General features: G+C 39.6%; 1 protein-coding gene across 1 annotated transcript in view; it reads right to left on the bottom strand.

The window, feature by feature from the left end:
- The window catches only part of Fam91a1 (family with sequence similarity 91 member A1), a 39,298-nt gene that overhangs the window by 13,318 nt on the left and 3,157 nt on the right, over positions 1-22,823 (bottom strand). Inside the window, exons 2-18 of the mRNA XM_034516492.2 lie at positions 21,915-21,999; positions 20,235-20,386; positions 18,526-18,583; positions 17,630-17,697; positions 16,761-16,874; positions 14,996-15,086; positions 14,562-14,624; positions 11,571-11,677; positions 11,453-11,491; positions 10,910-11,022; positions 10,351-10,466; positions 9,024-9,136; positions 8,672-8,758; positions 6,893-7,025; positions 3,002-3,150; positions 1,706-1,840; positions 1,396-1,509 (exon numbers count right to left, since the gene is read on the bottom strand). Coding sequence (XP_034372383.1) covers positions 1,396-1,509; positions 1,706-1,840; positions 3,002-3,150; positions 6,893-7,025; positions 8,672-8,758; positions 9,024-9,136; positions 10,351-10,466; positions 10,910-11,022; positions 11,453-11,491; positions 11,571-11,677; positions 14,562-14,624; positions 14,996-15,086; positions 16,761-16,874; positions 17,630-17,697; positions 18,526-18,583; positions 20,235-20,386; positions 21,915-21,999 — 1,737 coding nt within the window. The remainder of the gene's footprint in view (positions 1-1,395; positions 1,510-1,705; positions 1,841-3,001; positions 3,151-6,892; positions 7,026-8,671; positions 8,759-9,023; positions 9,137-10,350; positions 10,467-10,909; positions 11,023-11,452; positions 11,492-11,570; positions 11,678-14,561; positions 14,625-14,995; positions 15,087-16,760; positions 16,875-17,629; positions 17,698-18,525; positions 18,584-20,234; positions 20,387-21,914; positions 22,000-22,823) is intronic.

The following is a 22,823-nucleotide window of genomic DNA, read 5'->3' as shown; positions in this document are numbered from 1 at the left end:
TATATCAGCAGCTTGTCAGGATTTAGGAGACAAACTTCTGAGCATGTCAGTAAGGAATCATGTAGTTTAGGTTAACTGAGGTGGGAAGGCCCACCCTAAGTGTGGGACATCACATCCCATGAGAACAAGCACCCACCTCCTGCTCCCCTGACCACACAACGTGATCGGAAGTGCCAGTGCCTACACTTCCCCTCTGTGATGGACTTCTTTTCAAGCTGAGTCAAAAGAAACCTCTTCCATAAGCTGCTTCAGCCAGGAGTTTTGCTTTAGCAAAGAGGAAAGTAACTAATGCCTCTATCTTTTCCTATGCATATTTTATGATACCAAAACAATGACAACAACGAAATGCCTATTATTTGACCCACTGAAAATATAATGTATAGAATGGACCTAGGCAATCATCCTCACTGTACAGGGAAGGAAAACAGACACAAAGGAGTGGTCCGTTCACAACAGTAACAAGAGGAAGCAATGCTCACAGCTCTCTCGGCCTATCACAACCACATATGTCATCCTTCATCTTCACAGCCTGCCCCTGGGTCAGGTACAGCGCAAAACATTTTATGCCAATTATCCATCTTAGAAAATTCCTTCAACAACCTGAAAAAGACTGTGGTTTCTGTTATCTCCAACTTACAGGGACACTGAAATTCAAAGAAGTCACTTATCTTGTCCAAGATAATCATCAGAAATGAAACCAAGATGTGAGTCTGGACAGTCTGACTGGAATCTGTGGCCTGCACGTCCGAAGCCTGTCACGTCCTATCACTACGCATAGCACCTATTGTCCCTGAATAATTGCATTCTCTCAGTCTCAAAGATTCAACTACCACCTATATGCCAAGGCTTTAGTCACCTCGCTCCTGTAGTCTCTCATTTGAACTTCAGAACACTTTCAACTACTTCTCTGCTACTTGATAACCAACATGTTCAAAACCCAGCACATGATGGGCCATATATATAAAATGTGCAGAGTAAGTTATGCACATGTAGAGACAGTAATGTTACTTAGCTTTAAGAGAAATGAGAGGATAGGGAAAAAACATAAGAAGTATAGGGTTCACTGCTGAGGGAATAAAAATATTTTAGAGCAAGGTATGCTGACAGCTACACAAATCTTTAAGTAAACTAAAAACTGCTGCATTGTGCGATGTAAACTGCTTAATTCATTTGTGATAAATTACAGATCAATAAAGCTGCTTTCAAAAACAAAATGCACAGTTAACAGTGTGGCTTCTATTCAAATGTGGGTCCAAATTCAGTCCACTTTGTCCTACTACTCTCTGAGACTTAAGTCATTATAACTCAACTTTGAAGTCATCAGTTGCATCTAGACAATGTGATATAAGTGAGAAGAACCTAAGTTTCATTTGTTTCAAAAGAGACAAGACATACCTGAATTAGCACTGCAGAATGTGTTAAAGCATCGTTCAGCATCGTGAGCACATTTGAAGTAGGAACAACCCCAGGATCATGGCCCCAAGAGGTTATAAGTAACCGATCATAACCCTATTAGAAAGATGAAGAACACATGAAATTGCACTTTGAGAGAAGGGAAAAATTACAAAAGTAACCTAATTCTGCATAGCAATTTCTGTTTCCCCCCAAAATAGCTCACAGTGCTTGCCGAACATGCATGAGGCCCTGAAGTCAATCCTTAACAGAACAGAACAGAACACAAGAGGAGAAAGCCTCACACACACACCTGGAATATATCTGGCAGTTTCCGAAGTCTTGTACCTTTGGACAATAAGAGAGACGGTGGTCCTTGCCCAGTGACATGGTAAATATACAATTTAAACCAGACAGAACTGACTTCTGGGATAGCTGGTCCAATATGCTATAATCACAAAATAGGTAAGATAAAGTTATAATATTTATCTAAATAGGCAAACTGCAGAAATGACCAACAAAATCTTCTAAGTAGTGAACGCTTCATACATATTTTAACTGTTGTTACCATTATGAAGGTAAAGCCTAGTTAATCCAGTAAAATAGTTTTGTCTTCACACTGGGATTAAGATATATCCCTGCACTATAAGACACTGAACTTTAAAGTGGACTCCCTAGGTGTGAATCTAGATTTCATCTCTTCAGCCATATCACCCTAACAACGTTTCTTAAACTCTGTGCCTCATTTGCTTCATCTACAAAGCACCAGAAAGGATGTACCACATGAAGATGCTGTAGGGTTACTTAAAGGGTTGAAAGTAGTGCCTGGCCAGTAACTTCCACATGCAGCAGCAGTTATTACTATCATGTGTTGTTGTTCAAAAGAAAGATGATGGCCCCTCTACCCATCTTCCATTTGTGCAGACAGTTCACAGATCATTTCTACTGGGCAAAAGCACTGAGTTAGAGGGAAGGGGCATATGGTGGTGTACAAAGGTCTGTGAGGACATTCCTGTTAACACAAGACCAGGATTCTGGCACAGGGATGAGTGGTCCAAGGCAACCAGAGCCCACAGGTAGCAATAACACATTTGGTACCTAAATCCCTTCCTTCCTTCTCAATCACCAAGCCCTGTACATTCAGGAATCCAGGCAGGATGGACCACTGCACAGCAGTATAACCTCCATTCTCTGAAAAATGGTACAAGTACATCTTCCTTTCCGATTATATAAAGACACATCTCTAATTTATTCTTCAAAAGTAAAAGACCAGTAGTCACTTTGACAAACCCTATGGTTAACTATCAAGTTCTAGCCTGCAAAGTCCATCTTTTCTTCTCACCTAACTTAGCATCAGAACTGTACTTTTTTGAAATATCTGCTATTCTCTTAATTTATCCAAACTCTCACTCTAGAACATTCAAAATGTTCTCTTAAAATATTTCACATGAATAGATTTTTAATCTAATGTGTCACAAGTCACTTAATGATACACAAGTATACCAATCACACTTTATAACCTGAATGTGACAGCATCTTGAGAGAAAATAGACCATTTCCTCAGTGAAATGACCACATTCCCATCTGGAGCCACTAAGTGAGCTATTACCTGAGGGGTGCAGCTGCTGACTGGACGAATTTCATTGGTAAGAGGAGCCATGGAAACAAGCAGCGTGTAGTTTTTGTTTAGAACTCTGCTGCAAGTTGCTGGGTCCAAACCAAGAAGGCTTTCACAACGTAAGAGATCCAGGGGGAAACCTGAGTTATAATAAACCACACAGGATATAACAGATTGAGCATATGAGACAAAAATGTTACAGATGAGCTGCTGTTCACTGCCTTAAGACTTATTATTTTTGTCTCTAGTTATAAACAGATTCTTTTCTCACATACTATTAGTTTCTATCCCTTCTATTCCTCTGAAGTTTCTTCCTACCTGCCTCCCACCTGGACTCACTCATTTTCTGTCTTTCATTAGAAAAGAATAGGCTTCTAAGGGATAATAATGCAATATAATAATAATAAAAAAAAATCTAATAAAACAGCCGGGCCGTGGTGGCGCACGCCTTTAATCCCAGCACTTGGGAGGCAGAGGCAGGCGGATTTCTGAGTTCGAGGCCAGCCTGGTCTACAGAGTGAGTTCCAGGACAGCCAGGGCTACACAGAGAAACCCTGTCTTGAAAAAACAAAAAAAATAAATAAATAAATAAATAAATAAATAAAATAAAATCTAATAAAACAAAAACTATCACTTTAAGATAAAAACAAAAAAGAGAGAGCCCAAGAGAAGGCACAAAAATCAAAAACACACTCATTTGCACACTCAGGAATCCCATAAAAACACAAATACAATGGAAGTCATACAGGTTATGCAGAGGACCTGGGGCAGACCTGCACAGGCCCCGTGCATGCTGTATCAAGACTTAATATTCTTCAAACATACAATAACTATTAAGCATGTCACATTTCCAACAAGACCACCAACACACTTTTAAGACTTAAAGCTAAAGTTTTGGGTGAAAGCTGTCTTCTCGTGGAGCAGCGCTTCTGACTCTCTTTAAGGAACTCTGCTTAAAGAGCCACTGTGCAGTATATCCTGACAACCAAAGTCTCAAGGAAGGCTGTGTCCTCCTCTCCCCCAGACAGCAATCTCTAGAGCAGAGGTTCTCAACTTGTAGGTTGAAACCCCTTCTGGGAACTGAATGACTTTTCACAGGGGTTGCCTAAGACCATCGGAAAACAGATATTTACATTACGATTCATAACAGTAGTAAATTACAGTTATGAAGTGGCAACAAAAATCATTTTATGGTTGGGAAGGGGGGGGTCATCGCAACATGAGGCACTGTATTAAAGGTTCACAGCATTAGAAGGCTGAGAACCACTGCTCTAGAGAAAATCACAGCTCAGATCTTATTCTAGCATAGAGGTAAGCATTCCTCAGTTAGAAATTTGTGCGCTAATGCTGGTCTATAGAGCAAGGATTCAGCATGCATTTTAAGCAACCACTGTCCTCAATCCTCTGGAAAATACCCCATCCTAGTGCTCTCTAGGGCCAGAGAGATAACTATGCAGGTAATGAGCAATACCTGTTGCACAAGCCTGACTACCTGAGTAGTCAGAGTACCCCAGAGCTCACAAAGCAAGGACAGAATTGACTCCTACAAAGTGTCCCTCTGACCTCCATGTGTACAACTGACACATTAAGCCCCACCACACACACACTTAATCCTTAATTCCTATTGGTCTGTAAAGGAGATGTTTAAGACTGAAACTAACTTAAGAGGATCTGTAGGCCACTTTACCCTTCAAAGCAGAATGCATCTAAAGAAGTGTATAGCCTGCCCAAAGGCCCAAGATGCTCCCAGCATAACCAGCACCAAGATCCTGCTCTCATACAGTGCCCAGAAAAACAAAGTTGACTCCTAGGAGGTTGCTTAATAAGCATGAGCTAAGATCAGGTCGTACTGTTTTAATACAAAATAAGATATTGTTGGGGGAGGGGGGGGGAAGGATGGAGTCAAGTCACAAGGAGACAGAGCAGTTTGAAGTGAAGTGAGACACTAGAGCATAGAAACAACTGAGATAGAAGTGACTGCAGTCACTCAAGAGATCACTACTACACAGGCAATACTAGAGAAGAGAGCATGACTATCTGCAGCCGCTATAGTCTTGGAAGAGCCACTGCTGATGCTAAATCTCAGAGCAAGGTCTTCACGTGTCTTCCATGGATTCCTCTTAGCTAAGGAGAAAGAAATAGCAGTATCATGAAAAAACTGGAAAACACATTAACTGGGTGGCCAAATTAACATCACCAGCAAGAGGAAGATGAACAGTACATGGGTCCAGACACCAAGTCCTCAGGAAAACAGAGCATCACTTGTATGGTGTCCTAGACAGAAACAAGCCACAGCCCATTTGTAAGGAGCAGCATGCAGCCCTAAGATGAGAAATATTCCATGCAAACCAACAGAAGTGGGATACAGTACGTTTAAAAACTAAGAATGGCATTAAAAATAAACAGCAACCAAACAAATATGAATTTGTTACAGAATAGATGATAAAAGAAACATGATTAGATATAATACTTTTCCTAGGCCGGAGCACATACTTGAAGAGGAAGGAGAACAGCCTGGGGGAAGCATATAAATGTTAATGACCAGCAACAGGCTGGGCAGACATGACAGAAGCTACTCTGACACAACAACAGCATTTCTGATGAGCCTGATAAGGCCATGATAAAAAACTGATTCCCAAATTCTGGGCTGAGAGATTCTTCTTATTCTTGAAATTTTAGAATCCGATTCTAGAGCCTTCGGCCTGGTATACTGACAGGAGGAACAATACCTGGTCCATAGGTGGGAGAGGAGAGAAGGGAGCAGACTCCCTTATAAAGATCAAAGAGACTTATTCTGCACAGTGAGAAACTGTACAAAAGACACTTATGACAGATAACTTCATCTCAGTATTCAGGAAAGATTTTGCTGAAAAGGATTGGGAGGCATGGTGCAGTTACAATGGAGAAGTGGACACATGGGCAGAAACAAGCCAGGTGAGGTGGATCTGTTTCAGCCCTGTCAGACATGAACAGGGATGGAACACAGAAATCTCAAGAAAACTATGTGGAAAAAGGACTGTCCTTAAAGTAAGCCATTTCCTAAAACACAAATAGATGAGGGGTTTCCTAACTTTCAGGCAAAAGTCAAGGTTATCAATGTCAACTATAAAATACACTTACTGTATGTACATTAGAGTTCACAGTGACTGGAGCACTTTCTAAGACTTTTACAACTGTGATTACTTATCTATAAATGTAGATTGCCATAGATCATAATGGAAAGGCATCTTATTTTATTGAAAGGAGACTGTTTTCATACAATATATTCTGATTAGTTTGCCTCCTCAACTCTCTACCCACCCAAGCCTACATTCTTTCTTTTTCTATCTTGTTAGTATGCAAACAGGCATCTTAAAATAATAACAAAGTAAAACACAATCAAACTGGAATAGGATGAAACAAAGAAACACATATAGACACAGAGAAACACACACTCATACATATGGCAAACCCATAAAAATGCAACACCAAACACCATAATACATATGCAAAAGACATGTACAGGAAAAAATAAATAAATAAAATAATGTCCATACAAAGGACGTCCAGACAAAGAACCATGAGGAGTCTACTGAGTTCATTTTGTTTTGGCCATCTACTAAGATGTAAAGTCTAACAGCTTCATGAATAACTACTCCTATAGCCTTTCTGTAAGTCCTAAGCAGACTTAACAATGTTAGTAGTTAGGAGAAGAGGAAGAGCATGAAAGAAGGTGAGAAACAGCTGACAAGGTATTCAGAGAGCGCATTTCCAGCTACAGATCCTGTCTGACAGCTACAACATGTCTGTAAATGTGTGCTAATGAAATGAGGTGCATGGCCTGCTTCAAATCTTAGGAAGATGGTCACTGCCATGTCTTCACAATCAAGTCTATTTCTGTACCATAGTTGGGCTGGTCTGGCTGAGAGGTCTGAGCCACCAGATCTTTGTTATGACGCAGAAAGAGAATGGTGTTCCTCAGAGTAAGTGCATGGTCAAAGTATCTCTGTGCTTCTCCTTCACCAGTGCTCTGAACCTAAACCAAGAGAAAACAGATTTTTTTTAATACCACTCTCATGCTATTCACCCTAATAATCATGTAACACAGGTATAAAGATATTAAAAACAATAACAACAAAAATTAAAACAGTAATTCAAAATCTTGCCCAGAAAATACTGAAGCAAATCACCTCAACCAATTTTGAATAAGTTCCCATCATCTTTATAGGACTCCAAGTAAAGCAATTTTAACCACTGAATAAACTGCTGAGTAGCACATTTTATAAGCTCTATGTCCCCTGCATGATTCAAAGAGGGGAAAGTTCTAAAGCCAATTATGCTTCATCCGAAAAAAGCATACAAGAATAATCAGATCAGTACATGAAGTGTACAGTAAGACAGAAAAACCACAACTGAAGAATAGGAGTGAAGATTACATACTTGAAACCAATTGGTAAGTAATATGTTGAGGTCTGGTCTGTTGCCTTTATTGTAATGCTAAATACTGGCCCCAAAGGGTTGCCCAGGGACAAGAGAATCCACAGGTACACCAAGTGATGCTACGCAACCGACCTTGCTTCTTAATTTAGAACTACTGGTGCAATAAAGATGCCTACAGCCTGTAGCTGGTAAGAAGAGAGGTAGGTGGAGTTTGTGTTCTCAGGCCTTGGGTCTGGGAGGAACCATGAGGAGGGGAGAGAAGAGACCATGGAGAGAGAAGATGTTATGGGACAGGTGAGTCATGAAACATTGCCATGAGGCCTGGCCAGTTGGAGTTAAGAGCTGCCCATATGGAACAAGGCAAGTTATAGCCAGGGTTATTAATGAGGAAGTAGATTTTAATAGCTTAGAGGGTAGATATCTGCCCAGCTCTAGTGCATTAAAGGCTTATTATAAATATAAAAGTTCTATGTCTTTTATCTGGGAACTGAATGACCAAAGGAGGGATAAAAACCCCAACTGACAGAAAATATTTATTACAACAGTATTATTTCATATATTTTTTACACTGATGAATATAAAATTCCTATGGAATAATAAAATAAAAACCTACTTATTTATGACATAAAGAAATTACAAAATCACCACAAATTCTCTAAACTGAACATTTAACATACAAAATTCATAACTAAACTACAAAAACTAAACTATTAGCCAAGGAGCAAATCTGACAAACGGAACACAGAACAGAGGACAGGATGAAACACAGTGAAAAGAAGCACCAGCATGTGGGACTGGGTTTACTCACAGGGAAAAGAAAGGGGTAAAAGCAAACACATCTCCCGTTGTCAACACTAACAGGAATAGTTACAGCAGGCATAAATAAGATACTCGGGATCACCATTCCACATTAAAAACAACAGAAACAAAAACTTAAATAAAGCAGCCTCAGACCTTACCTCGGCCATATCAAATTAAAAAGAATAGGGTGTTACACAGACTAAGGTCTCTACCCAGTTTCTCAGTATATTAAATCATCTTAGGAGTTAGTCCTATCACCTTAGGAGTCACAGAACACATTCACTCATTCACTGTGCTGATGTCTAAACAGCACCACAGAAGATGGGGTAGAGACGAGACAGGAAGAAGCAAGAATATTCCAAGGCCCAGGACAAGGAACATGTACACTGCACAGTTCCACACAGTAGAAAAGGTTCCAGACATGCTGCATAGGGCACTGACCTTCTCTAGTTCTACAAGGAAGCTGTCCAGAGACTCATCTGAGAGTTTGCCTACTTCAAACATGGTGACTGCGTGGCTTTTCAAGTTCTGTGAAAAGAAGCACATTATTAAACTCTGCTTTTCCTTTTTGATGCTAACAACATTTATTGTGCTTTCTAATATATTAAAACTGGAAGATGGGCAGCATGAGCATCTGCTTCACTCCTCACTGGAGACTCACACTGTTCAAAGTAATGTAACACAGCTGGCTGCTTTCAGGACTTGTTCTAAATGTAAAGACATATTTACACAGCAGCAAATGATTTTATATCTCATCTTTAAACATTATTACACCCACAAGCAATTGACTCACTGGTGAAAGGTTTCCCATCATTAAGAATGCAGTAAGAGTGGAGTCAAACAGGAATGCAATTCGCTTTGTGTACCCAGTGGACAGACTCAAGCTGCTCACGCTGGCCGTGTCAGCTGAAAGAAAAAAATAGAACACGGAATCAAGTCAATGAAAGCCTTCTTTGCTTATCTTCTGAAATAAGTTTTTGCTTCAGCTTTATCTGAACCAAACAAACTTAATAATTAAATATAAGCAATACTGTGGTCTTAAGATATTCAAGTGTTTTTGCATCAGGATCTCACTATATAGCAGACTGGCTTTGACCTCCAATCCCCCTGAATCTAGCTCCCTGGTACAAAGATTCCAAAAGAAAAATTTAAAAGACATTTAGATTTGTGTTGATGTGCTAGTGTGTCAAGTCAACCAGATACAAGCCAGGATCATTGAAGAAGGAAGAACCTGAACTGAGAAAATGTCTCTGTAACACTAGCCTGAAGGCATGTCTGTGGGGCATTTTCTTGATTAATGATTGATGTGGAAGGGCCCAACTCACTGTGGTTGGTACTACCTCTGTGCAGACGGGACATACCTGGGAGTATGAGAAAGGAACATGAGCCTGGGGAGTAAACCAGTAAGCAGCACTCCTCAGTGGTCTTTGCCTGAACTCCTGCCCGCAGACTCCTGCTTGCTCTGCCTTGGCTTCCCTTCACAATGGGCTGTGAGCTCTAAGCTCAAATAAACCCTTTTTCTCCTCAAGTTGCTTTTGGTCTTGGTGTTTTATCAGAGCAACAGAAAAGCCAGTGAGCATAGTTAATTTCCTTAAAAACCATAAATAAAAATCCATGGTAATCATCAGATCAATAAGCACTACCAACAGGCTTATGTTCCTCGGTGTGAGGCCCAGGTGACAGGCAAAACAGGAGAAAGGGCATCCCAGGTTCCTATTACCCTCAACATTAAACCCTGCATGTCTCCCTTTGGGCTTTGTCTGCACTCTCTCTGGCTAACATGGCCTTTCTTCAATGACCAATGAACTCACAGCTGCTCCAACCACATCCTCTTCCTGATTGTGGTTTGTTTTTTGCAGCCCCAAACACTACAACTGTTTATGTTTTGGGGGCTATACTCCATCCCCTCCTCCCTCAACTTAATTTCTTGACAGCAAATGCCATGTTCTTATTTATCTTATACTTCCCGGGTTTTGCACAGTGTTCATAACACTGGTAAAGACGTAGAATGCATACCAAGTAGGAAGCCTAAAGAAGAGTTATATAGGAGATGGAGGGCTGTGTCTGGACACAGGGCAGACCAACAGACAGATTCTAAATTAAACTGAGTTGCTGCTAACCTGGATCTTCTTGACTATTTGTATCTGTGTCAGTAGCAGAAGAAGCTTCTTGCACAGGACTCCTACTTTCCCCGCCATCCCATGATAAGAGCATCTTTTGTGGATCTAACGTGCTCCTATTAATGAAGAATACATCATTTTTTTAAATCACATAAATGATCTCACATGAACATAGCTACTGAAGTTGGTACTTACAACTGTGAACAATCCACCAGAACATAAGTCAACACACAAGTCTGAAACTGAGATGAGTTCTCAAATTGTTCTGGCATACAGAGAGCACTGTGACTGAAACTCAAGCACAGGCCTCAAGGAATCCACGTTCTTCTAACTTCTAAATTTTATAAAATAGTGTGTGTACTTTTTCCCTAAACAAAGCATTCTTGCTTCCCATCAGATTACACAGCAGATCCATCACACCCAGATGACTGGAGATACTGGTATACAAGAGTCACCTCAATTGGTAGAGTGAATTAAAAAAAAAAAAAAAAAACAAAAAACTTTCTGCATGTAAAAATTCTTTTCAAAAGGAAACTGTCATATGGGATAAATGAATTACTTTAATCTGTTCACAGATGGAACATTCTTCCATGATGAATGAAGCTGATCCAAATTTATTACTTGTCCCTTCTTATGGGCAAAGCCCAATCGGCAATACATTGAAACAGCATTCTGAAAGGAATGGAAGGAAAAGTAACATTAAAGCAGACATCATATTATTTGAAGAAAAAAATACCCTACAAGACAAAAGCCTCTGGTGATGTGCCAGCGTTTCCATACCTTGCCTACAGAAGCGTCCAAGGCAGTACTGCCGTCCCTACACCCTCTTCTAATGAGGCTAGAGTTGCAGCTTTAACAAGACACTGAGCAGGCTGCTTCCTGCTGACCACATTAATGTGAGTGCTCTAGTCCATTCCACCTGCTGGAAAACAGTCTCAAGGCTTCCCATCTTGCCCTTTCTCTCTCTGCAACCTCCCTTTACCATGCAGGCTCTCTCCAGCAGCCAATACGGACCAGTAAGGTATCAAGATAAAAATCAACTAGTAATCAACTAGTAAACTAGTACTCACATTACAATAGGTTAAAAAAAAAAAAGTCATACCTTCACCAGCGATAAGTCTATCTCAAGGACATTTGCAAGCTACAAAACAAAACTGAAAATTATGTTCCATTCTCAGAATATCAGTATGTCCTCTCAATAATGCTCTCACCACACTTACCTCTGCAACGTTAGTGTGCTCATCTATTGACACAAATATCTTATAGAGTAGGGTCTCAAAATAATCACCTTGTACTCGATTCATTACAAAACCTTCCAGAGGGGGAACTGAAATAAACAAAACAGACTTTTCTCAGCACTGGGTTTCATAAAATAACAAAGTGTAACTCAAGTGCCTATGCAAAAAGAGAAATCATTCAGAGACTAAATGCAGCTTTTATGTATTTCATCCACTCCATAGCAACCTTTCAGAAGTTCCCACAATTAAGGCCATATACAACATCATCTACACAGAGCTGTCTAAAGGTTCACAGGGAACTCTCAATTACTGAGGCAAAGGGAATACTAGACAGTACAGACTTAGTGAAAAGACATGAGAACAAGGCTGAGCCTCAAAGGGATTGAGATATATGTGCTTTTGATGCCTATAGGACAAGAAAATGCACAGCAGAAGACTGTTGGAAAGAGTTAATATACTCCTTGGGAACAAGTTGGGAAAGCTGGCTCACTGCATTCTCTCCCATCTCTATTCTACCCTGAGAAGAAACGACTCTGCAGAGGTCACTAAGGGGAGAAGTCAGGACCAGCACACAAGCAGCCACCATGGTAGTGTCCACTCATACTCAAGCTCGTTTGCTTGCTCGCTCTCTTGTCCCAATGCTCTCATGTGATTTAGCAGCAAGCTCCGCCTAGTAAACAGCAAAGGAGTGTGCTTCACACCCTTCTGTGTGTATGCATCCTTCAAAATATCCTGGGAAAGCAAAATGGCTCACTGGGTGAAGGCGCTTGATGGCAAGCCCAACAACCCATACTTAGTCGCCCACATGGCAGAGAGAATTAGACTCTTGAAAGGTATGTTCTGACTTCCTTCCACAGGAACACCACAACATGTACATGCGGCACATGCACTCACATACACAAAGTAAAATGTAAAAAATGAAATCTCACAAAAAACTGGAGTGCACAGGCCACTAAATTTTTCCAATAATAAAAACTAAAGGTTTCTTTTCAGAAATGTTTAGCAGGGGCTGGAGAGATGGCTCAGCAGTTAAGAGCACTGACTGCTACTTCAGAGGTCCTGAGTTCAATTACCAGCAACCACATAGTGGCTCACAACCATTTGTAATGGGATCTGATGCCCCCACCCCACCCCTTCTGGTGTGTCTGAAGATAGCTACAGTGTACTCGTAGACATACAATAAATAAATAAATAAATAAATCTTTTTAAAAAAGAAATGTTTTAGCAATTCCTGACTGAAGTTTTTTCTTCTGCTACAGTACTGCTGTGTTTAAGCATTTCCTGAATGAATACTTGCTAGGTGCTGAACACCTGCCAAGTACACTGCATTCATCACTTCATCTTTTAGACCGACAAGTTGTATGATGGTATTACAATTATCCCTTCCTTGGAGATACTAAGGTCCTAAAAAGTTAGAAATTTCAACATATAATTTATATCTGGATGATATGATGAGAAAACTGCTTATAGAAATATAAAATCAGTTTCTAATGTATATTAAATTAATATAAAAAGTATGAACTAAAATCTAACTTAAGCTATGGGTCAGAATCCAGTTGTGTATTTGTTCTTCTAAGATACTGGCCATTGGGCTGGAGAGATGGCTAAGTGGTTGAGGACACGTATTGTTCTTGCAGAGGACCCAGGTTCAACTCCCAGCATCCTCATCAGGCAGCTTACAACTGCTTGTAACTCCAGCTCTAAGCATGTATACTGTAGTATACACACATGTACATGTAAACACATAATAATAAAAATATTTTTTGAAATAAAAGATACCAGTCATTCAAATACAATGAAAGCATTATTTCATCTCAAATATAAAAATGTTTCAGACAGACTACAGATTTGACAAATTATTTAGAATTTTGTGTGTATGTATATTATACAATTCTCCAATGATATATTCTTTAAGTACTTTTTAAAAGAATTAAAAAAATATATAGGCACTAAAGCATTAAAAATATACATGTAGAAAAAAAAAGTGTAAGAGCCAAACAACCAGGACATCTGCTATGAGACAGGATCTTCTTTAAAAAAAAAAAAAAAAAAAAAAAAAAAAAAAAAAAAGTGGAGGAGGAAAGAGAGGTGATCTTGGGCTACATGAGAACCTTAAAACAAAGAGGTCCTCAAATAGCAGTTAAAACAGAAATGAGTAAACCCAATCTAATCCAACTTGTGAGTGACTCTCAAATGAGTTAAGTTAGCTTATCAGGTAAGAACAGGGACTGCAATAAATCTTCCAAATCCCAAGAATGAAGAAACCACTGCCATAATTTCTGTCTCCAAGGACTCATTTCCTGCTAACAGTCTGCAAATGTAAACCTAGTGTTCTACTCGTTACGTCATCAACTTCAAACCCAGATTAGATGGCTGAGTGTTTCACTTCCTTTTTAACTGTCTTTCTAAACTTAAAACAGAGTTCACATAAACATATGGTCCACAATGGATTACTGGGTTGGGGACAAATCTCACTAACATATGCCATCAAAGAAAGATCAAGACTTGCTACAGCACCAAGACCTGTCAAGACACAACACTGACAAGAAGTATTTCTGGAACCAGCCAACCACCACTTGTTTCTCAACATCTAGTCATTCCTGGGAATGTGACCCTTTATACTCTTTCTCACACATATTGTTTCAGTATGATTTTAAAATCAAAAATAACTACCGTAGCTAAATGATACCAGAAAAGGTACTTACTATAAACACCTAGCTGTAAGTTACTACTTCTACAAAATTTAAAACTTAAAAAAAGTGATTTCATTAAATAATATACAAAATGAAATAGTAACAAATAATAATAAAACCACAATATTTTCATTTAAGTGTAAAAATAAAAATGTCCTTTAAATAAAAATATTAATATCTAAAATTACAGAAAGATGTGTCAAAGTGATTAAGCTAGTATACAGTATTTAGCTTCAAGCAGTCATTCAAAATACAGTGCAAAATGGCAGTCCAGACTTACCAGCTATACAACTGTCATCTGATATGGGCACATCCAGATAAATAAAGCCTTTGTTATACAAACCTACAAAAGCAAAAGCACCAAGTTTAGATGGAACATCATAGACAGCGTCTCTTCTAACAGCCTGACTGTGAGCCTCCTGTGAAGCCTTACAACTGAATGCTACACAAAGAAAAGAAAATCATATAGAGAAAGTAACTACATTTTCTAAATCTTGATCTCCTAGATATTTTCAGAATTAGGAATCTCTTCCCAACCAGTTGTGCAGGTGTGTAGTTATATCTACACCAGAAAAACCAAAGACTAAGATCACACTTCAAGTAACATGGCTTAGGAAATACACTCAATTTGGGCCAGTAAAGTAGTTAGCATTAGTTATCAACTGTTTAAAACAAGTTTCTGATTGACAAGGAGCATGTGTGCTAAGCACTTACTGTGTACGACATTGTAATCTAATGACCCAGAGAGTTGAGGACCTGAGTCGATGATCTTATCAATAGCGCCTTTCTCAGGAAAAGTGCATATCTAAGAAAAAGAAAATATTTTCAATTAAGTCTGTCCTAATTAACTAATTTGTAAGTCTCCTAAAATACATTCACGTTGAAATCCATAATGGAAATATGCATGGAATGAACCTTATTCCTGCCGTTTATTACCTTAGAATTTAAACAATAAAACTATGGACATAAGTATCACCTAAGTTGCCAAATTATAGTGCCAACAGTTTAGATGGCAAAATCACCATACCTGTCAGCATCTGTTGGTTAGCAGTAATGTTCACTGATAAACACCAGTGCAATGTAATCAGATACATGAGTCCAAATCATTCTTAGCAAAAGTCCACATGAACCATGGTGAAATTACGTCAGTTTGGCAGCACCATGAAGAAGGGCTTAGAGTGAAGCAAATTTCTAAGGCTTTCTACCTTAAAATGCCCTCCAGAAGAAATACAGACAAAAACTAAATAAACAAAAAATGAAAAGGCCACACACATCCCTTCAACCACACAGAGATATGCCTTGGTCTCCAGGCCCACAGTGCACCCTACCCTTTCTGCAGTCAGCATCCTTTTAAAACGTGTGGTCTGGATTAAGTTCTGGAGACGTCACTGCTCTTGATCTTGACACCGTTTCCATCAGGGCACCCACCCCAGTTCGGTGTAATTCAACAGTGACTGGGCTACAGATTCCAAAACAGCGGCCTGAGTACCTACCACTCTTGGACCTTTCATTATAACTTGAGTTATCTGGTTAACTGCTTTGTGCTTACTTTCCTCATCTGTGAACTGGGCGCAAAGGTTGCCATGAGTCTTAACAGTTATGTCAGTGCATGGCACATGTACACACAGTCAGTGTTTAGAAATATTAGCCATATTACTATGGCTACTAAGTGTGACATCATAACACTGCACACTGAGACCACTAATTAAGACCCCAGATTACTATACATAAACCAAATCATGTCTCCTGCACCATTAAAAAGGGTGTTGTAAACTCCACCTACTAACCTATTAAGATCATTTGAATTGGCTTGATTTTCTACTGGAAAATCAAATGTTACTTGTAGGGAGGTGGTTCTGATGCTTTGATTGGAAATCTGTTTACTGATGCTGAAGGTCCTCGCCTCCATTGGTTTTTGATCTATCAACAAAGATGCCTGTGGCCAATGGCTGGGAAGAATAAAGAGGCAGGACTTCTAGGTTCCTGAAGGCTAGGAGAGAGGAAGAGAACAGAGATACCTGGGGGAGAAAGACTGGACAGATGACTCAGAGCTACAGAGGAGCTCTTCCAAATGTGAGCAGAAAGGGAAAGTGGCCCGAAAGCATCTGGGGAGCAAGACCAACAGGCCTCACAGAGGTAACTGAGCAACTACGTTGAGGGCAGATTTAGGGTGTTGAGCTGGGAATGAAGATGAGGGCGCGTTAGCCACAGGAGGCTTACAATACAAGTGTCTGGCCATTGAGCTAAAAAGCATATTAAAAATAAGCCAGTGTGTGTGTTTCATCTGTGGATCCAAGACAGCTCCTGGACGGGTATGTGCATGCGTCCAGCCAGGAGCATAAAGCAGTGCAAACAAACTACATGCAACAGTTACTTCTGAGAACACTGTGTGAGATAATTAAAAACTTTAAGTTAAAAAACAAAAATTCTGGTTTTAATTTTTCCTTTTCCTCGGGTTTTAGCCTATAAGGATCTCTACCTTGATATCATCCTCTGTGATATATCCAGCCTGCACCACCCACCACGCCTCGATGGCAATTTCCACTGGCTTCACTGGTAGAAGATCACGGGCAGTTTTCCTTCTGAAGAATTTCTGCAACAATACAATACTTAAGGACCTGCAGCCAACACAGATTACCACTGTCTTCTATCATCATATTACATATCACATTACAATAGGCTACATCTTCTCAAATTTTCATGTTTAAAATGATAACTAGTCATACAGTATAGAATCATTCTTTCTTATTTTAAAATAAATTACTAAACATAGATGTTAATCCAGAAACAGTTCAAATAAAACCCAAAAGGTTAAAAACCTGGCCGGGCAGTGGTGGCACACGCCTTTAATCCCAGCACTTGGGAGGCAGAGGCAGGTGGATTTCTGAGTTCAAGGCCAGCCTGGTCTACAGAGTGAATTCCAGGACAGCCAAGGCTATACAGAGAAACCCTGTCTCGAAAAACCAAAACCAAAAACAAAAACAAAAAAACAAAAAAACAACAACAAAAAAAAACAAACAAAAAAACCCAACCCCTCCAAAAGGTTAAAAACCTGTACTTGAAAATGTGTACTTATTTCACTCACTAAGTCAATTCTGGGGCTAAATTATCCAAATAAAAAGATAAGCAAAGAAAAGTTAACTTCCAAAAATAAATATTATAAGCTGTAACTCATTAATCACTTAAGCTATAACCTGGTGAACACTGAAGATCTGCTCACTACTCCTAAGATACATACACGCATTATCTGGTTCCTGTTAGAGTCTGTTATTCCTAGAACTTTAAACCAAACTCTGGTTATAATCCAGTTCTGACAAAGAGGCCGTAAAGTGAGAGGGGACAACTTACTTTTGAAGATCTACACTGATTCATCAGGTCAATGTACTGGTTTCTTCCTATGCCAAGAAGCCGCAGACCTGAAAGCAAGCCTTTCCTTTAATACATTTTGAAATGTGAGTATACTATGCTCAATGACATTAGGGAAAATTCCCAGTTTCTATTCTTTTAGTAACTGACTGATATGGCCCATCAATATCAAATTAAACAGAATTCGTCACACAATACAGATGAAACCTCAACTTTGGAAGACGAATTGAACTTACTACTTTTGACAATGCTAAAGAGGTCAGTCATGCTGAAAAAGCAGAAGTCCTCCCGGGTTTGAGAAGTAAAACTATGCTTTTCAGCAGAAGCTTCTTATACACAGAACTCCACGACATGCTGCATGTAAACTTCACTTAGATAAGCATGGTGAAACACAGCAGAGCATGTGTGTGGCACTCCACGTGCTACCGTAAGCTAAGAATCCTGTGCACAGGTTTCCTCCTTCCATCAGCAGACACACAGCCCAGACAACAGCAAGAACTGTCACTAGAGCAGTGACTCTCAACCTTCCAAGTGCTGCGTCCTTTTAATAAAGCTGCTCGGGTTGCGGGGACCCCCAACTATAAAACTATTTTGTTTCTACTCCATAACTTTAATTTTGCTAGTATTATGAATCATAATGTAAATATCTGTAATTTGATCCCAAATGGGTCACAACCCATGGCTTGAGACTTGCTGCTCTAGAATGAAGGTTAGGCCTAAATTTCTGACTCTAAATTATTCTTCCCAATCTCAATCTGATTTTTATTATGTAATAAAATACCCATTGATACTTATTTCAGGTCACAAACACACAATCCTAATGTATTCATACACAAAGACAAAATCTAAATGTTACTCCTCCACAACTGGATACTCACAGTCAGCAGCAGTAAAATTAGGCAATGAGTCGTAACTTTTCTCACTGTTCATGATGTCCTTTGAAAAAGAAAGAAAACAAAATCTGAAATGTAGCTTTCCTTAGATGAAAAAGAGTATATGTATACAGTACTCCGGCCAAACAGAACATGTATTTATCATTACGGGAAACAGTGGATCATACCTGACACCCTAAATGTGCATGCACCACTGTGGTACTAAGTAAGCCATGGCAACAACCCAGTAAAAGAAGGATAAACTTTTGGGTCTGTGAATCACAGACAGTTGCCCTCAACTCTCCATTAGAGTGCAGAGTTCTAGATTTTCAACACTTCTTAGCCAATCCTTCATCCTTACCCTGAGAGAATGTGTCAACTCCATTGGTGTGTATCCAAAATACACATTACCAACAATGATTCTAATTACTTCCAAGCCTTTGTTCCTATCTCAGTATCACATCTGACTTAGGACTGGCTTTTTCAACACCAATCTTCTCCAATAATACTATTCATTGTTAGGTAAGACCCATCTTCTACGCAATCATTTAAAAACAAAACCTTCAGAACAGTGAGTATGTGAATGTAATTGTAATGAAAGCTAGCAAATATAAAAAAATGTAAAAATTATATACACCCTAACCCTGTGGACACCAAATTATATACACCCTAACCCTGTGGACACCAAATTATATACACCCTAACCCTGTGGACACCAAATTATATACACCCTAACCCTGTGGACACCAAATTATATACACCCTAACCCTGTGGACACCAAATTATATATACCCTAACCCTGTGGACACCAGAGAAAGAATCAGAGACAAAAGAAAGGAGCTGACCAGCTCCACCCTGTTCCACCACCCTGGTTCTTCATCAGCTACCTGCAACTATCAGCTGCAAACAGAGCACTTCAGAAACAGACTACACAAGTTCCCACAGAAAAGTGGCTTCCAGAGCTAAGGACGGGAGCTTGAAGTCAAGGGCACTGGGCACACCACAAACTGTACTAGCTTCCCTGCTACTGCTGGCGCTTAGACTTCCCAAGTATATGCTTTTCTCTGCTCTTTCAGTGTCTAGAGAGCCCAAGATAGCAGGACTCGAATATAAACAGTGAACAAATACTAGATATTAATGCCAATCTACTTGACAAAACAGTATAAAATTACTATTAAAGTTATTCAACAAGAAACAAATACAAACTAGCTTTAGAATAAAGTTAAGAATTAATAATTACAGCAACTAACAGGAAAATGGACGCTCTTGTGTGTGTCTCTTTCCTGAGATGTGTACTATACAACACTGGATGTGCATCACCATTATTTACACAGGATGAACAGTTACATACACTCGTTTCCCTTACTTACTGTTGAAGCCTGAAACCCACAGCTTCAATCTTACATATTACAAGCAGCAGCTGTAATAACTGCTGGTATAAATAAATGATTAGTATCCTAACTGCACAAAAGGTAAACAGCACCTTCAAGAACAGAGAATACAAGCAGCCACCTTTCCAACACCAAGCATCAATAATGGCCGGCTCATGCACAAGTGTGCCTCAGCTACCTCGTGACCAGCATTCCTTTCACACACTAACTGGACAGACAACATCCACAATAGCTCAGAGCGGGTAGGCTGGCGGTCTGCTGTAAAGTGTTCCTGGCTTGGAGTCCCACCCCACTGTTAATGGTTCCCTCACACTAGAAACTAACCTCCATGATCCCAGTATAGTATGAGAACGGAGTTATCCTCAGGCCCTTCACCATGATGTCGGATAAGTGGTAAGGGTACAACATGAGGTGATCACGACTGTACTTCAGCAGTTCCTCGTAGTATTTGCGTTCATCTTTCTTGACATGCTTAACTGCAAAAATAGGAAAATGTCCAGGTTTCTCAGGTTTCCTACTGCTTCACTATAAACACAGCATGAAATGCATACCTTTTAGCTTTGAAGCATATACAAACAAGAACAATCAACTGTTGGAACAAAGCAACAATTCTATCTCACACACAAATGTGAGTCTTCATAGTATAAGTGAAACTTAATAAGACATACAAATAGAGAAAAGAATTCTTACTAAAACAAGAAAAAAGTATAAAATCAACATATATAAGCTGTAAGTCTTACCACCCTTGACCACATCACTTCATAAGATAACCAGACCAGACTAGTTTTCAAAGAAAACTTTTAAAAAGCATTTTCTGATTTTGTTTTTGTTTTATGTGTTACAGACTGAAGCCAGGGCATGCGGCCACCACTGAGCTATAACAGAACTAGTTGTGAATTTACTCTATAGGCTAGACAGCTTTGAACTTGCAATTCTCCCAAGTCAGCCTCCCAAGCAGCTGAAATCACAGGCCCATTCTGCCAGGCCTCCTTATTTGTCTGTCCATTCATGTGGAGGAGGAGGCCCCACTCCTCCAGCACTGCTCAGCATATTCACTGCGTTCACTTAAATGTGTGTGTACATATGCAGTGAAGGGTAACGTGAGAGACTAGTTTTCTCTCTCCACTGGGTAGCTCCTAGGGATTGAACTCAGGTAGTGAGGCCCAGCAACAACTGCCTTTACTCACAGAGCCCATCTATCTCACAGACCCTCTACTGACAGGATTTCTTAAGCAAGCAAGTCAGGGAGGCACCAGGATCTGCTTGTCTCTGCCACCCCAGGGCAAAAATTAGACACCTGCTACCATATTTATCTTTCTAATGTAGGTATTGAATACTGTATTCAGGTGCCCACATGGTAAGCACTTTACCAAACTGAACTATCTCCCTTGCTACTCACCATGTTGTATTTTTTAAATTTAAAAAGCTTTCTGAATTCAATGGAAAATACCTGTATAGAAATTCTCCAGAGTATTAATGCTTAAAAGCAAAGTAACACATATCATTGACAGAAAATAACCAAACTAGTTTGACAAAAAAGTAGTACTTTTTTATCTGTAGGGAGGGAGGAAAAGAATACTGCCAGAACTAACTATACTTAAGACTTATTCTAGTTATTCTAGAGTTTTCATTAAAGTTACAGAACTCAGGAAAGTTATGGTGACAAAATAAAACCTACGTCTGGAAATGATCAAGCACTCGCGTCCTTTTTCTTCTCTGGCACATTCCCTCACTCAGATAAAGAGTTCATCAAGTTAAGAGTAAGACATTTATAGGAAAAATGGACCTATAAAAAGTACTCTAAAAAGGAATTTTCATCACACTTATAAAGAAAACTCCACAATATGAACTGCTATTAGGTGGAACGAAGTAATCTGAAGGTTCTTAAAGTCCGTACATGGAGAAATTTCAGATCTGTGCAGAACATACTGATCTAAGAGAGATTTATAAAAGTGAAAAGACAGAGAGTCAGCTCCATCCCAGTAGAAAAACGTCTCTACTTACCTAGGTTATTTCTGTAGCGCAACTGATTGCGGATACTGTACAAAACAACCTGTTTTTCATATTCTCGCTGTGAGTTTCCAAGACTCTGAAAGAAATTGCACATGGCTATTACACAGTTTCTAGATGGTACTATTTTTACCATAAAATTAAAAAATAAAGAAGACCCCTATTTTACCTTGGCATCTCTAATGCTCAGAACTGAATAAGTAACAAGTTAAGTTTTATTATGTGAACTTTACTACTATGATATTAAACAAGATCCCTCATGTTTCTCTGCAGTTTGCCTTTCTACAATGATTTACTTTCCTTCCAGAATATCCCAAATTTAAGTGAAATGGATAGATGGATGCTTAGATGCCTGGATGGATGAGCTGTGACAGGGACGGCCGTGCTCAGCCAGCACAGGTATGCACGAGCTATTTCCACCGGTAACATCCCAAGTGTGCACTGTGGAGACACTACCCCAACGCCCTCTGTACAGCAGCACCGCTCCTGTCAGTAAGGAAGATCACTGAGGGCTTCAGAACGTCAGCACATCTGTCAAGGCTCCCACAGCTGTTCTCCCAGGTCAGAGTCTCTTTCAGGAAACACACATGCACTGTACACAATCATGCCATCCTGCTGCAACCACAGCAAGTTCCAAACTTGAGGCTTTGGTCTTCCAGTCAAAGTAAGTCTTTAAGTTTGTGTTATTTATCTGTATACTGTATACTGGAGAACGTGAACTCTATTACCATGTGAGCTCTAGGACTAGGTGTGGAGCATGTGATCGGCCACATCAGCCGATACATGTTAGAGCTCAAAAATCCCTAAAACTACAGCGAATGTTTGATTTTTCCCTCAAGCAGTTGCTGAACAGATACATTTGACTCTCTACCCTTCTCCAAATCTCCCATCATTTATTACCAC

Source organism: Arvicanthis niloticus, chromosome 13 (genome assembly GCF_011762505.2).
Source record: "Arvicanthis niloticus isolate mArvNil1 chromosome 13, mArvNil1.pat.X, whole genome shotgun sequence".
Classification (NCBI taxonomy): Eukaryota; Metazoa; Chordata; class Mammalia; order Rodentia; family Muridae; genus Arvicanthis; species Arvicanthis niloticus.
The sequence above is the reverse complement of the archived record's forward strand: the minus strand, read 5'-3'. Positions and strand labels throughout refer to the sequence as shown.